This window comes from Lepidothrix coronata, unplaced genomic scaffold, assembly GCF_001604755.1.
Source record: "Lepidothrix coronata isolate B3197 unplaced genomic scaffold, Lepidothrix_coronata-1.0 Scaffold252, whole genome shotgun sequence".
Classification (NCBI taxonomy): domain Eukaryota; kingdom Metazoa; phylum Chordata; class Aves; order Passeriformes; family Pipridae; genus Lepidothrix; species Lepidothrix coronata.
Genome location: NW_016690432.1, coordinates 489149 through 504873, shown reverse-complemented (window position 1 = coordinate 504873; position 15725 = coordinate 489149). Strand labels below are relative to the sequence as shown.

Below are 15725 nucleotides of genomic sequence, written 5' to 3'. Positions count from 1 at the left end.
GTTAATGGTGCAGGGAAGGGGCAATTCCAGCTTATGTGAAGCCAACACAGTATTTCCAGTCACTCCAGCTGGATTTCTCCCATGAACAGCCTGTGCTGAGCGTTGTGGGGATGCCAGGGGATGGATCTGACATGCACAAGCATCCTTCAGCTGTGTCTCCATGTATCAGGAGACTTGAGAGAAAACCAGGACCATTGCAGGGAATTGGTATCACAGGAGAGATGATGGCACTGCAGCCCACTAGCTACTGTAAGGGAAATTTTAAAAAGTCCATATATATATAAAAACATTTTTGAAAAAGGCATGTGGCTGGTTTACTTTTCCTCCACATCTGCATTAGCAATGAGGAGGCAGATAAACTCTCTTGGAGGCAGAGGAAGATGAGAACTGGGATTTTGGTTCCTATCCACTTCTAATTGGAATTATGTTGGCAATTATCAGACCCATCTTTTGATATTTGGGAAGAAGAAATGGGAAACTGAACAGTAATAGTGGGCTGTTCCTGCATAAACTGTTCTGGCAAAATGCCTTTTAATTTCATGTGAGCTGTGCCTGCGAGAAGACGGAAGGATCAAGCTATCATCAAGGAAGATTAGGATTTGGAGCCAGGTTTTGGAAATTGTCTTCTATCTCAGTAATGAATCAGACACCTTAGGTGAAATTCGGATCCTACTGAATAAGCATTTTCTTTTTTTGTGTTTAGCAGGGCCAGGATTTCACCCCTAACTTCAAATACATCCAAACACTGCTGTGCCTGAAGCGTGGAGCTGCTTACCAATGTTGCATCCTAAAATTTTATCTCATTTATATTAGCCTTGTAGGACCTTATTCTGCTCCCCCTGTAACTGATGGGGGTTCCAATGCTGAGTTCAAGATGATGGGACTGGCCCTCCTTTACCATATTGCATTACAGAACTGTGATATTTTAAAGTGATTCTTCTTAAGTTTTATTACTCCTATTAATTCTAGAGTGCAGACTTGGTGTCATTTACGCAAGAAATAGGATCCATTTTATCTGCCCTGGAAGGAAGACACTCTGAGGCTTACTGATATTTATGTGTTTGACTTTAAGGCAGAAGTTTGTTCCTAATTAATTGAATAAGTGCTTTAATCCCTGGCCTGAGGGCTTCCCATAGAGCATTAGCTGTATTAAGAAGGAAATGGAGTGTAATCCCTTTAATATAAGTACAGGAGAACATGAGAGTTTCACATTTCTGGAAATAACTTCTTTCCTTGTTGTATCATTTATTCTAATATTAATTTGCATAAAATGCAGTGGGGATGAAGGGCTTCTCTTCCTTTCTAACGCCAGTGCTGAGCTGTTTGCAGCACACAACCCTTGCCAGAGTGTTAACATCCTTGGGCTCCAGTTGCACGCTGGTGCCTGACAGTGTGCAAGGAGAAATAACTCTTGGAATTCAGCTCATTCTAATGGTGCCTGTGAACACAGGTCCGTGACTGGCTCTCCTCTGTGGAGGATCCTGGAGCTGAGATCTCATCTTTCTGGCTCATCACCAGCATTTACTACTATTTGCATCACTGTAGTGGCAGAGAATCTCATTTCCGAACCAATAGCCAGGCTCGTGTAGCTACAGAAATTGGAGTCCTGGAGGAGATTCAGCTCACCAAACACAGGCTTTCTGAGAAATCAGTTTGTTTCAGCCCCAACTCTGTACCTACACTGGTCACATGAGCTGGGCTAAACGAGCTGGGAAGTCAGGAAGGATCAGCTCAGAGGGAGATGTTGTTCTTGTGGACATCTGAAATTTGGCAAGATTAGTCCTTTGATGAAATGCATCCAAACCTGGTCAAGGCCTGACATTTTTTAAAGAGTAAATACTGCTTTGTGGATCTGATCTGGTGTTCCTGTCTATCTGTGGGACAGAGGACTCAATCTGAGCATCCCCAGTTGTCTCCTGTTGCAGCTCATCAGAGGAAGAGAGTGGCAGCATCTGAATGGGACAGTTCAGGTGTACTCAGCCACTCTCTGAGTCCAAGTGGAGATCCTTGCCTGCCTTACTTCTGTGGTGTTCCCATCCTGCCATGCAGAAGGTAAGGATGCAGTTTTCTTCCTGTCAACACACTCACAAAGTATGTCCTTTCCTCCCCCGTTTCTCCATCTTTTGCTCCCATCTTTAGCAGGAGCTGGAGGTGCTTCAAGAGCTAACAAAGGGAAGGCTTTTTCCTTCTCCCAGCCACGTGTCCCCAGCATGGCTGGATGCAGCTGAAGGAATGGGTAACAGCTCCCCTGCAGGACTGTTGTGTGCCTTCTCCTCCAAGAAACAATCCCCAACCCCTTCAGGCTCCCCCTCCCCCCTCCAAGGCCTCCAGGGTTCTGAATTACAGTTGTGTCACAATGGGACAGAGTTTTCCCTTGACCCTGGAAACCCTGTGGCCACACAGGCATTGGTGGATCCCATCCCAGGCATACCCTGTCCCAGGAGGTCACACCTGTTCACCCTCTGGGTGGCTCTGGGGCTGCTGGTGGTGGGATGCCTCCGTCTCATCCCTTCTGGGTTCCAACAGGCTGCGTCCCCTGAGGTGTCCATCTCCGTACATCCTGGTTGGGTAAATTTTGCTTTGCTGAACTTGAATGAAGTCAGTCACACTCTTGCCAATTTGAGGTGCCCAGGGGTCTTGTGGCCCCAGCTGAACCCCCTTCCTCCTGCCAGTAGCCAGCTTCAGACCTCCAGGTATCCTATCCCCCATCGTGGGATGGAGGAGTGGATCTGGTTTGCTGGTTTTTAACTGAGTGACTTTTCTCGTGCAGGTTCCTGCTTCACCATGGACCTGATGAAGAATGCAAGGCGATGGAAGGTGAAGTACGCACAGGAGTCTCATCCTCAGTGGTGTTTGAGTAATGGGTTTGCTGGGTCTGCTGGTCTGGGAAGATAATAGGAACTGGTGACAATGGGATCCTGGGTCCTGGCCAAAGGCAGACACTGATCTGGGAAGCCCAGAGGGGAGAAAGAGTGAAATGTTAGGAAAAAAAATACTGAGAATATAAAATATAAAATATAGAATCACAGAATATAAAAGTGGATGACTGGCAAGGCAAGGCGTAAGGAGCCCTTCCTAAGGTGCTGTGTGCCAGTGGATTTATTAGTAGGGGATTATTATTAGTAGGGATTCCTTTTAATCACAGGGAAATGGGAATGCAGACCCTGCCTTGGCTGGCCAAGCCACACCTGTGTGGTGGATGTGTGTGTAGCAGTGGAGATCACAGTAACACCTTCAATTAGAGCTCATCTCCTCCAGCCCTTGCCATGCACTGACAAGTTATCACATCTAATGCTTTAGTATGAAAACAGCTCTTGGACCAACCTGAAAGCTCATCTCACCAGCTTTCCTGGCTCCAGCAGTGCTCATGGTGCATGCTGAGGGAGAAGACACAGCTAGTGCTTTCTCCCTAAAATCTTCTCTCAGAGTTTGCACTGCAGGGATTTTCAGGGCGAGGGCAGGTGTCACTGGCCTCATATTCCCTGGCAGAGTTTTCCTCCATAGTTTCTCCAGTCACTTTGCAGAATGAGTGTTGACATTAGCCAGCACTTTAAATATGGGATAAGCACATAGGAAATGTTACTGAGATAGAAGATGGAAGCATGTGCTGATTTAACTTGAGAGACACTGGACCTAGCAGCTGATCAAAGTATTTCAGCAGTTTTATATTAATGCTCTGCCTGGGGCCATCCAGGCAGTCAGAGGAAGCTTGAGAGAGGCAGAAGGAAGGTGTTTGTTGCAAGGGACTGCCTAGGACAAGAAGAGCCCCAGAAACCATTGCCAAAAGAGGATAGGACCTTCCTGGCCACCCTGCCTGGGGCTTAACTGAGCAAGGAGTTGCCTCTGTTGCCTCAGGTGGCCCACGGGACAGAGACTGTGCCCAGAAGAGCAGCTCATCCTCTCCTGAGCTATGAGGGAGCATTTGGGGTTTGTATCACTGCTTTTGAAGGCTTCCTCTGAGACTTAGTGTTTCCCTGTGTTTGCCTTCTCTCATTTTTAGCTGCCTGCAGCACTGGACATGTACAAGAGTATGTACCAGAAAGACTTTTGCTGGCACAACACCTACGAGCCACCCAACCAGGAGAACGTACCGGTACTGTTGTCTTTTCCTTGCTTGTCTCCTTAGCCCATTGCTGTCAGCTCCCCTCTCGTGGCTACAGGACAGTTGGGGACTGGGATGGTGCCAGGGGGGCAGCGGGCATGGGTGCTGCCTGCACTGGCAGGGTCTGCTTTGGTCCCCACCGCTGTGACCCACCAGCAGGTCCCATCACGCCCAAATGCCCTTGGCTTGTGCCCCCATCTCTTCTGCGGGAAATCCCCCTCACACCCTCCGGTAAAGCTGTTCGTGGGGAGTGATGCTAATTACACTCATTAAGTCAGGGCACTAACGACTGGTTGCTGAACCGGTGCCTAAGCCTTGGACTCCTATTGCTCCCCGTGGGGCTGATGGAGTGCGTCAGGATTAGACCCATCCCGGTACTGCCTTGAGGAGGGGGATTGCGTTTGGGATGGAGATGGCTCCTTGCCCTGACACGGGCCTGAGAAGACTTCTGCGGGGAAGCTGAGGTTGTTTTTTCTCTAATCTCCTTGCAGTGCTAGCGACCCCCTGAGCTATTTAATCTGATTTGCCTCGCTCTGCCTGCCCTGGCTTAATTGCTTGTGGCAGCCCGGTGGGGACAGCTGCGGTTTGCACTGGGCCACTGCGGAGAAGTGGTGGGGGGCATGTTCGGTTGCTAAAGTGCTTTGGGCTCATACGCTCACGAGAGAGGGAAAAAAAAAAAAGTTGAGGCTGGGGAGGAAAAGGGGGGACAGCAACAGAGAAATCATTGTGTGAAGGTGCCCGCCAGGGCAGAGGGGCTGTCTGCGGCCACCACTGCCATCCTTGCCTGGGCAGCAGCCTGGGGAGCCCTCTCCTCTCTTCCCCTCTCCTCCCCTCTCCCCTCCTCCTGCCCCGGGGAGCGCTCCCGCTGCCAGCAGCCTTCATTAGCGGTCCTGATCGGGGCTCCCGCTGTTCTCCGGGCTGGCGAGGGCTTCCCGGGCAGCCCCGGCCTTAGGTGGCTGCTCCACTTCCAGGAGCCCAGACCCTGGCTGAGAGGGCAGGGTTTAACCCCTGCCTGCTAGAGCACAGTTTCCAAGCCACACATCTCAGTTTCTTTTTTTTTTTTTCCTTTTCCTTTATTTATTTAATTTAATTTAAAAAAAAATTATTAATTTTATTTTCTGAAGGCTGCACGCTTGCTGTGGAGGTCGTGATGTAGTTTGGGAGATAAGAAAGGAGGGAGCTATGTCTGATTCTCTTGGGTTGCAGCTCCCTTTGTCTCCTTATTAGTTCCCAAGCCCTGCTGAGGAAAGCTCTCCCACTGGGGAGCATGATGATGAGGTACTTGGGAGGCCCAGGTTTCCCTCTTGGCCCTGATAGGATTTGTTCTTTTTTTTAGCGGATAAAACAAGTGTGATGTGAAATTTTGGGCAGTGACCTGCTCCCAAGGGAAAGGTGGGGAACTCCTTGGGTTAAGGAAGAAAGCATTGGCTGGTGAACCACCTGCACCATGGGCTTCTGGAGGCTCCTGTGCCTCTGGAGATGCCCTGTGAGGAGCTCTGGCCATCCTCAGTAGGGAAAGCCCCCAGATACAGGTAGTTCCTGTAGCTCTGCAGCCTCCACCTGCCCTACTGTCAGCACGACAAAGGAGAAATCACCTTTAGGAGAGCCCTGAGGACCTTGGAGACTCAAAACAACAAAATAAAACCCACGGAGACCCAGCAACCACCTGTGAAGATGGTTCTTGCTGTCCCCAGCAGCATGGGAGAACTCATAGCAGGAGAGTCCCTTCCTGAGCCCCTAGAAAGAAGCATCTGGAGATCCAGTTGCAGCTGGAGAGGAGGCAGAAGCTCCTCCAGATCAGCCACACCAGCAACCCCTTTAGCCTTTCCCTGACATGACCCTCTCCCACCATCAAACCACTGCTTGTGCTGTGGCTCCCTCCCTCCCTCCTACTGCCCAGCGGAGTCCCACACCGTAAGATAGGCAGAGAGGGGAAGCTGTCCCTGTACTTTCAATGACAGTTTTGGATCTGCCCTGTGGCTGTTGTATCCTCAGGGACACTGACCCCACCAAAACCCAAGCTTTGCTGTGCACAAGCAGTGAGTGGTGCAGAGGTAGTGATGGTGCTTTAGCAGCTGCCCTTCCCAGTCGCTGCCTCTCTGTTCACATGGGGCTTTTTTTCCTGCAGATAACTTCATACCATCCTACTTCAGACGGCTACGTACCAAGGTGCTACCTACCCAAGTCCGAGCCTCCCATCCAAGCGACACCGGGCCGGTCAGGGAAACTGGAGATCCTCGCTGAGCCGCAGGAAGGGCTGCTCTGTTGTTGCCGGGATCTCCCACCTCCTGCTCCAGCAGCCGGAACAGAAGGTAACCCCCAGTGCTGGCACCAGCCACTCTCAGACAGCTGACTGACCACATCCAGCCACCTGAGGGTGTGTCTACCTGGGCCTCTGCCAGCCCCACCAGCCCGTGGTCCGTGCTGGCTGCACACACATGGATGGCAGCATCCCGATGGTGTGTCGGTGCCGGGCTGAGCCTGGCGAGGATTAGCAGCATGGGCACAGCACCCTGTCACCACAAATGCATCTCCCAGGCCAGTTCAAAGCACAGATGCAGTGAGCTGGGGTCTTGGAAACATCTCAGTGCATGAAGAGCCCCTGCTAGCGAGGCAGAGTCTCTTAAGGGTTTTATCTTCACAGCTCTGTTGAGACAGAAGGAGGTGCAGTTAATCCCACGTTGCAGGCCATGAACAGAAATGCAGGGAGGCAAAAGGACTCTGGGGTTGAGCATGGGGGATTTGGGTGGTTCAAGCCCCTTCTGTTAGGGGTATCTGTCTGACAGCAAATGCAGCAGAGGGGCTGGTAGCCAGCCCTCAACCATGCCATTTAACAGCTTGCTTGTAAGGATTAAAACGCTGATGGGAAGACAGGAAAGCTCCTGCTTGAGAGGGAAGAGGGCAGCATTGCTCAGCAATGCTTCAGAAGCAAACAGAAGACATGGCCAGGGATGTCTTCTCTGTTCCCTGAGCTGACCTCTCCCAGAGTGGGATGTCTGTGTCTAGATCCTTTCATGATCAGTGGGGAGCAAAGACACAGCCATCTCCTGTAGCTTAAATGCCACCCTGAAGATGAGTTGAAGTAAGCCCCAGCAGGCTTTCTGTCTCTCCACTCACTAGAAGGAGATTCTGAACAAGCAGCTCATACGGATATGTCTCCACATGGGCAGTCAATTGTCCATTTGGACAGTCCATTTAGGCTCCACTTAACATCTGAGGGCTTTGAGCATCTCCTTGCCAAGCCCATCTGAAACTGTCTTGTGCTAATGACAAAACTGCTGAGGGCTTTTCCCTTCCTGCTCTGCCCCTGTGTATCCCAGCAGTGCAGGACTTCCTACAAACCTTTCCCTTTCATACACAGACCTCCTGCCGTCCCGGGCAACGTGGAGACATCATAGCTCCTTCCACTTGCTTTGCATCAACATAAATCCTTCCCCTACTTGCGTCATGAACCAGATCAGTGCAAAATTGATACACCTCAGCAAAACTCTGCTGAGCTGACTGGGTCTCCCCCGATTTATGCCAGCTGAGACTCCAACTTGCTCTGGTTGTTCACTTGCTCCCACCCAAGGGTAGGATTTGGGTGAGTGATTGATGGTGATTCCTGACTAATGCACCTTCTTCTGCTCCAATGTCTCAGGGACGATGCTGCACAGGGAGAAAGTGTCCCCAGGCTTGGTCTCCTACGTGCAATTCACCCGGGATTTGTACCGGGAAAGGCTGGACAATGCTGACCAATACAAAAACAAGATCCTGAGCTCATCTGTTGTGATGGAAGGTCAGTGGATGGAGGTTCTGGCAGCTGCCCCTTGTGAATGACTGGTGGCCTTCAACCTGGCTTTGGTTTTTTTAATTTAATGCGAGACTGAGGAAGGTAAAGGGAAGGTGATTGGCACAGGAAGGGTCCACAGAGCCCCTGTAACCACCTGCTCATCATTGGGGAGAAGCAAGGCAGAGAAAAACATTTATCTTCTAGAAGAGGCTGGAGTGTTGTAAATGATTTTTCTTTCATCCCAGTTTCCATATGGGCCACCCCATGGAGCACAGCCCTGCTTAATGTGGTCTCCCTGGAAATAATGTCCCAGCACAGGGACTGCTGCTGCAACCACCCGGGCTGCATTAACAGCCTGACATGGTCATGCACGTGTGAGATACCTGTAACCTCAGCCTCAGTGAAAACAACAAAATTACTCTACTAATGACTCATTATAGAAATGTGTCATCTTTAAAATACACAGAAAATCTGAAACGCCTGCAATGGGCAACCCTGCTTTGCTGTGAGTGAGACGTTGTGAGATGTTTATCCACAGGCAGATATGCTCGATCAGGACACACATCAAGCTGTTAACATACAGATGAGACATCTCTGGAAGGGTTGGATAGGAGATGGCACCCCTTCAAACCACTCCCACAGGGATTTTTGGGGAAGATGATAGCATAACAGATGTGATGGTCCTCACTTAGGGGTTAAGTGGGCCATGAATCTCTTCCCTTGTTTAGTTCCTGCTTAATGGCATGATGGAAAAGAAAATCTAGGCAGGTGGGGAAAATATATACCAGGTGACAAGTCAGTGTCCAGATGGGAAGAGCACAAGATATCGTTTCCAGGTCTGCTTTGTGTGGCTTCCCTCACACATAAAAGGCTATGGAAAATAAGGGCTGGATAATCTCATCTAAAAGACCTTATCTATACCAGGGAAGCAATTTTTGCATTTTCCCTTGGCTAATCCCTTCATTGTGGTAGCTCCAGCAGGAACACTGGAAGCACAAAGAGCCGATGGAGCTCAGAAGGGGGAACACTCAGACTGCGTGATACAGGAGACAGAGACCCCCCCAAAAAAGTCTTTAAATTATTTGGACTCTCTTTCACTAGACTGCTCTGTACCTGACTGGAGAAGTACCTACCAGCTGGATTTCCCACGCCGGACAGGAGTCCATGGTGGATTATACACAGAGCAGACGAGGCCTTCTCCCGTTTTCCCTGCAGACAGCCGCCTCAACCAGTAAGGGAGAAGTGGGCCGGGGAGGAGAGGGTGGGTGGTGGGAGTTGGAGGCAGGATAAGAGTAGGGCAGGGAGGTTTTGGAGCTGGTCGGAATTGGGTGGTGTTTCTCAAGTGTATTTCTCCCTGTTCATGTCATGAAATCAGCCCAAAGGAATTCCCTCAGGGACAAATCCATTCTCAGAACATGCTTAGCCTTTTCTTGAAAAGTTTTGCAATTGGGTTGATAAGGGTGGGGAGACAACTGCTGGGACAGCCTCATCCCTGTGGAAAGAAGGTGCTGAGATCTCTGTGGAGCTGGGGCAGGAAGCATGTCTCGTCATTTCCATGCCCAGGCTTCCCCTGGGAAAGGGCTCTCTCAAATCAAACAGGGCAGGAGCTGTTTGCAATGTGACTCATCTGCACACTATGAACCAAACAGGCATAAACGGCTCCTGAGTTCTCATTTCTCACTGAAAGGCAATTCCTCCCTGCTGCCTCATGCCCCCCACCTTCCCCTAACACACATATATTTCAGCTCTGCATTGAAGATTTTGATCTGTGATCCTGGAGTTATATGTGGGCTGGAGACCGAGCCTGTGTAATGGTTGATCCAGGTGGGAGATTGATCCCAGTGACAGCCGTGTGTGTTGCAGCATCTGCGCCATTCCTGATGGAGACAGGCTGTTCCCTCTCTTCCCAACACCAGCTGGATATGGTTTTGTTTACTCTACACAGTCTCCTGACTGGGAGGTCAAATGCTGCAGAAGGGGAGGCAGGTTCCTTGTCCTGGTGCAGGAAGCAGAGAATGGAGCTTCTCTCCTTCTCCCCTTCTCCGTGTTTTCTGCAGGGGCCGCTGGGTATCTGAGTATGCAGACAGCTACAGTGTTTTCTTGAAGAAACTGGACTGGTCCACTCCAATCCCTTGTCCATGGATGCTGTCTGGGAAGGATATGCGATGGAGACCGCGATGCACACCACGATGCCCTGAGTGGTGCTAACGTGGCCATGGTAAGTACCAGGATTACCCATTTTGGCCCTGAGACTTGGGATTTCAGGGACTGAGGCAGTGGGAAAAAGTATATTCAGTCGTAAGACCTGGTACAAAATACTGTGAGACCTGAGATAAAATGGTAAGAGCTTCGCTGCTGGAATGTTCTTCTCAGTAGCAGCATTTGATCCTGCTCGTTGCAGGAGGGCTGGACTAGATGACCTTCAAAGGCCTGTTCCAACACAAACCATTCTACGATTCTACAGTTTTCTGGGCTCCTAGAAAGTGGTTATCCGATCAGATCTAATTAGTGGGAGAATATTTTTCACCATGAGGGTGGTGAAACACTGTCTGGGTACAGAAGAGGGAGGGGAATGGCATGAAGAAGTTCACTGGGTGATGAGACTGGGTCTGAGCAGCCTCATCTAAGCTGGCCCTGGTGGACCATGACACCTACATTATTCCATGGTTTTCTGGTTTCTTTTAGTGTGTGTTACCTATGTTGTTCTGTGATTACAGCTCTTTGTCCCTCCAAGCTGCCTGTAATATTGCTCATCCAAGACCCTGAAAGCCTGGAAACCTCCTCTCTTCCAAACCATGTCTATCAGATGTGAAACGTATGGCAAAGACCTCTTTAAGTGTAAATTATCATTAAAATCTCCCAAGAACCTCAGCTTTTATCATTGTCAGAAAAAGACTTTTTTGGGGGAACAGTGTGGGCTACAGAGCCAAGTCCACTTAGGCAGTTTCAATTTATGTACTTTAAAGAAAACTTGATGGTAAACTTTGTCTCTCAGCAAGAAATATTGTGTGTTAAACAGCATTGCTTGTGTTAATTTACTCTCTAAATCTTTGTGCAATCAGGGGGTGGAAAATATCCATGTTATCCAGGGCGGTTGAGTGCCAGCCTTGCAGAACTCCTTCCCCTCGTTTGTATTTAACACCTTTTTGCAGAGTTTGGCCATCAATTTCAGCTAATGCTCGGCAAGCTGGAATTGAGTTTGCCATGTCAACTTTGGAGATTTCTAGGATTTCTGAAAGGAGCAAGGCGGCTCCCAGCCTCAAGATGGCAATGGAGAGCCGCCGATCCCAGACTCGAGAAGGGCTGACAGCCCTTTTGCTGTGGCTTTAGCGACCTGACTTTGGGTCTTCTAAATTGATGCCAGAATTGTCCTGGAGTAGATGGTGTAGAGAAACCTCTCCCTGACTCCTGAAAGGCATTCCTTTTAATGGACATCCTTGCAGTATTGAGGGATAAGCATGAGCTAAAATATCAGTATTAAAGACAGCAAATAACTTATTTTACAGTATTATCAAGCATCCCTAGATCTGCTGGTGATAGGGACTATGCAGACACAGCAGCATGCTGGTCCCTGCCTCAAGGACTTTATCATCTAAGGGAATCACCTCTCCTGCTTCCTTACACTCCGCAGGTGTTTCAGCCCATCACCACTTACCCCTGGCAAATTTTACCAATTCACTTGCTGTAGAACCTTAGAAAAGTCACATGCATGGCTGTGTTTCCCCATGGGAAGAGAAGCACTGGGGGATTTAGCAAAATGACGTCTGGCAAGGCCAAGCTCCAACCAGATGCTACAGGGAAGTAGAAGGGTCCAGTATTTCTGCAAAGCTGCTCTGGCCTGAGACATTGCTGACCACAGCTCATGGATCCTGAGGGTGACATAGAGTATTTCCACTGGAGCTAAGTATAGTGGACTAGTGCCAATTTTGGAGGGCTGAAACAATGAAACTACCTTTAACTTAAAATATAGGGGAAAATACTTGCTTACATCAGAGACCCCTGAGGAGACAGTTTGACTTGTTTGGGGAACGAGACCATGAGACTAGAGATGTTCTCAATGGGAAGACATACTTTTGCACCACTTAGAATTAATCCCATGGCCTTACTGATGGTTTTCTCTCACGAAAAAGCATCCTTATCCTACATCCTGGTGGTGCAGACAGGCTCCTCCAGCTGATTTCCACACTGCTCCCCGGTATCGTTTTGTTACGCTGGCTGGGGCTGTGTCTAGATGAAAGCTCAGAGCACATATACAAGGTAAAACCACTAGGAAAAAGCATGTTGCTAAATGCTAATCGAAATGGGCAACCACGGTGGAAATAAATGTCTGAATCAGAATATATGGTTGTGCTACACCCCGTCAGGAGCACTAATGAGGATAATCAATCCGCCAGATGGGTGCTGGGTTTGCTAAAGTGGTCCTTAACTGTGTACCAGAGAGAAGGAAGGAAGCTGCTAATATTGAAGATAAATGTCCTTCCTGGGTTTTCTGGCAGCAATGCTTGCTTAGGCACTTCCCACTTTTGGAGACCAGGCTTAGAGACGTGGCTTTGGAAACCTGCTCTCACACATTTCACTCCCTGCCCAGGATCCAGCCTGTTGTATCCCTGTCTCCTGCCATTTCTTTTCCCAGAATTACGTTTATTTTCTTCCAAACATTTGTTTCTTCAGTCCTCATTGCCCCATCCCAACATGTCTACCATGGCAGTGATTGCTGTTAATGCTTTTTTTTGCCCCTCCCAACTCCCTGCTAATGGAAATGGTGATGGTCCCATGGCAGTTCAAACACACAAAAGGGCTCTCACACTGCCCCAGGGAGTCACTTCTGTGTTGTAACAGGGGACATTCAGACTGCATGCAAATATATCCAGGTGACAGAAAATCAGCCTCTCTATTTCCCTGGTGCTTCCGTGATGGGTTCTCTTCACGTGAGTGACACAGGGTTAACATCGAAGAGCACTGGGGTCAAAAAGAGGTGAGAAGCTCTAGCTAATACTGGCATTACCTCAACACCATTAGTTTTCAGTCCATTTTCTGCACAACCTGGGCTCACAGCACCAGATGACGCCAGCCATGACATCAACAGGATTCAAAAAGGAATGCACCAGGTTTTACACTAGTAGCAAAGTCCAAGAGGAAAACCCCAAAACAACAGAGAGAAACAAGTTGGGCATGAGTCAGAATGTGGCTGGTGGAGATTAGGAGATGCTTTCCAGGACCTTGTTGCCTTGTTATTGCTATGGTTGACCTGAGGCATATTTCTTCAAAGCATTTGGTGCTGCCCTGTGTCCAAAACAGAGGAACATTCCTGGATGGAGGCTGCTGTGATCCACCATTTCTCTGGTGAGAAACTCACTGGAGCCATGAGAAGGACTTCAAGTGATAGCATCCAGAGAGTCAGAAACATGTTTCCTCTTAGGACACTCGGTGCCATCACAACCCAGTGAATGCAAAGTTTGCAGGTTTTCTCCCCAAAATACAACCTTAGGGAAAACAGGTTTTTGGTAAGGCTGAAGTGATGCTTTTTGTGTGAGCGCCGTAGTGCCATCTCCTGGGTGGAAGGGGAAATTCTCATTCTGGAAGTGAAACATATGGTCCCAACACCCCTAGCTGTGCACGTTCAGTCATCAGCAGCTGGGTGTGTGCCTCCTCCTGCTAAACTGCTAAAGAAATGTCTTCCTCATGATTCATAATGGATATGTCTGTTGAGGGCAAAGGGTGCTCTGGGTTCATCCCTCATCATCGCCATGAATATTGAAGTCACATTTTCCATCTTTAACTTCTTCTTTTCTATTTCCCAGTATGGAGAGCAGACTGAACCCTAAGCCTTACTTCATGCATCCTTTATGGAAGTATTCATTCAAAATGATCATAGGTTGGGTAATCCAATAATGACTGGTTTTATACTTCGAGGCTTTTTAGATCTCTCCACAAATTATCTCATTATACATCAGAGGCGTAAAACTTCCTTGTTCAATAGTTTAATGAATCTCACAGTGCTGAAAGGCAGGCTAAAATATGTCTGTGACCATGCTGGTCCCCACCACAGAGCACCTACTTTACCAAGGAGTGACTGAACCCTCAAATGTATTTGATGCTGCCTGCAGCTTGCATGGGAACAGGAAAAATTCCACTACAAGCAGCTTCATTGGAAGAGCATGATTAGGAAGAGGTGGTGGTTTGTGACAGAACAAGCATAAATTTTCAGATGTAATGGGAAGCTGAATTTAGCCCAGAAGAGTTCCAAGCATCAGTGCTTGGGATTTCAGTGGTATAATGTGACTCTTATAAAGAGAAGCACCTGCACTAACACTGCTTGCACACCTTCACTGCCCTGCAAACAGTGTTGGTCATGAATGCTACCACTTCTTGGAAGGTTGCAAGGATATTCAAGGGCTGATCCTTGGCCCATCACTGAGCAATCGCCTTTTCCTCTTGTTTTGGACAAAATTCTTCCCATGGCTACCACCCAACCCACAATTATGCAATAAGTCATCCAGCATATGCTTATTGTTAATAGAGCAACAGTTAAGGTTGTAAATCCACTGTTTCCTGCAGCCAGGTCCCCTCTGGTCAGCCCTGACCACGGCTCAGCAACCAACCTGAGCAGAAATTATAAGCAAAGGGAAAGAACTTGCCAATTAATATATTTCACCAAACTATGATTTTTGTCAAGGGATGATGATAAAACAACTCTTTTTGAATAATACAGTTTTAATGAAACTTTCTTGGACAAATGATAGAGTCCAAAACAGATGGAGAGAAAGAGAGAGGAGAAGCATAAAAGGTTTATTGTGTCGACGTGGCAGTCCAGAACAAAAGCAACTGCCAGCTACTACACCCCATTTCCCTAAAATCAAGTCTTTTGCTTTCCAACCAGCCTCAACTGGCCTCATGCCTGTTTCCATGCTATTTCTGTGTGGTAGCTCAGGTGCTGTCAGTGTTTGGGACCACATCTGCCAGGCATGAATGTAGGACACTACCTTCACCAGAAATTCATAAGCACTTAGATGATCTACACTGCCTTTTTTTGGGCTTGCTTAGATGAAGAGAGTTTCTTTGACTGGGTTAAAAATGACATGAATCATCCAGCAGAAAATGAAAGGGGATGTATTCCTGAGCTGTGATGACTCCATTTCTGGTGTACAGATCTTCCTGATGCTGCCGCCAGACAAACGTGAGTTTGCAGTTATAAATGACCAACTGCCTGGCCTGTGCTCTGCTCAGAGGCAGGTACCAAAAGCTTTGTCTCAGTCCTCGTTCTTTTGGGAGGAAACACACGTGCCTGCTGTTGGGCTTGGCACTGGCACCTCCATGTGCCTCTCGTGGTCAGCTTGCTCACTGCTTGATGGATTTGCCTCCATCAGATACAAACCATCCTGGTAAAACTTGGAGTTTTCCACTGATACTATTTTTTCTTTTTAAATTACAAGCAACATATTCTGTAATACCTTTTGATTTTGCCCGTATTTTTCAGTTCTCCTTTGATGAGTTCAAAGCAAAATGTTTCAGCCCAAGCCTGGGCTGACCCCTCCATGTTTTACTTTCCTCTTTAGATATTTGGTCACCGGACCTTCAGAAAACTGTCTTTTGGGTGGCTTGAGCCTTCCCTTTACTTTGCAGATCCTTCCTGGTGCAGAGGACCATCTCAGGTATGGTGGGATTGTGTGGCCTTTGTAGACCTAAGCATTGCTGCTCTCCCAGTGAACAGTGGTGCCATCCAGCCAGGCCTATCCCCCTAAGGAGAAGTCAATCTTACATGGAACTCAGCCTATATGAAACTTTTTGCTTTTTTTTAAACACTGTTAAATGGAAACATGCTATAATATTTGCAAATTCAGTTCTCATCCT

General features: G+C 48.3%; 1 protein-coding gene across 4 annotated transcripts; it reads left to right on the top strand.

Annotated features, from left to right (window-relative positions):
- Positions 1-2373: 2373 nt before the first annotated feature.
- Positions 2374-10745, top strand: LOC108507336. 4 transcript variants are annotated; one of them, XM_017835220.1, is made up of 9 exons: positions 2376-2444; positions 2527-2693; positions 2771-2817; positions 4001-4093; positions 6231-6414; positions 7743-7880; positions 8976-9105; positions 9932-10092; positions 10592-10745. In XM_017835220.1, exons 3-8 carry the CDS (start codon positions 2785-2787, stop codon positions 10080-10082), a joined length of 729 nt encoding a protein of 242 aa, XP_017690709.1. In that variant the 5' UTR covers positions 2376-2444; positions 2527-2693; positions 2771-2784; the 3' UTR covers positions 10083-10092; positions 10592-10745. The 4 variants fall into 4 exon arrangements, with proteins under 4 accessions (XP_017690708.1, XP_017690707.1, XP_017690709.1 ...); XM_017835221.1 differs by having other exon boundaries at positions 2410-2444; positions 2527-2568; XM_017835219.1 differs by having other exon boundaries at positions 2374-2568.
- The last annotated feature ends 4980 nt before the right edge of the window (positions 10746-15725 follow it).

What these genes read in the sequence shown, in the direction of transcription:
- LOC108507336 (XM_017835219.1), top strand. Translation starts at nt 2,785, where the DNA reads ATGGACCTGATGAAGAATGCAAGGCGATGGAAG. An exon ending in CCAACCAGGAGAACGTACCG is followed by an intron (nt 4,094 to 6,230) that starts GTACTGTTGTCT and finishes TTTTTCCTGCAG; the next exon opens with ATAACTTCATACCATCCTAC. An exon ending in CTCATCTGTTGTGATGGAAG is followed by an intron (nt 7,881 to 8,975) that starts GTCAGTGGATGG and finishes CTCTTTCACTAG; the next exon opens with ACTGCTCTGTACCTGACTGG.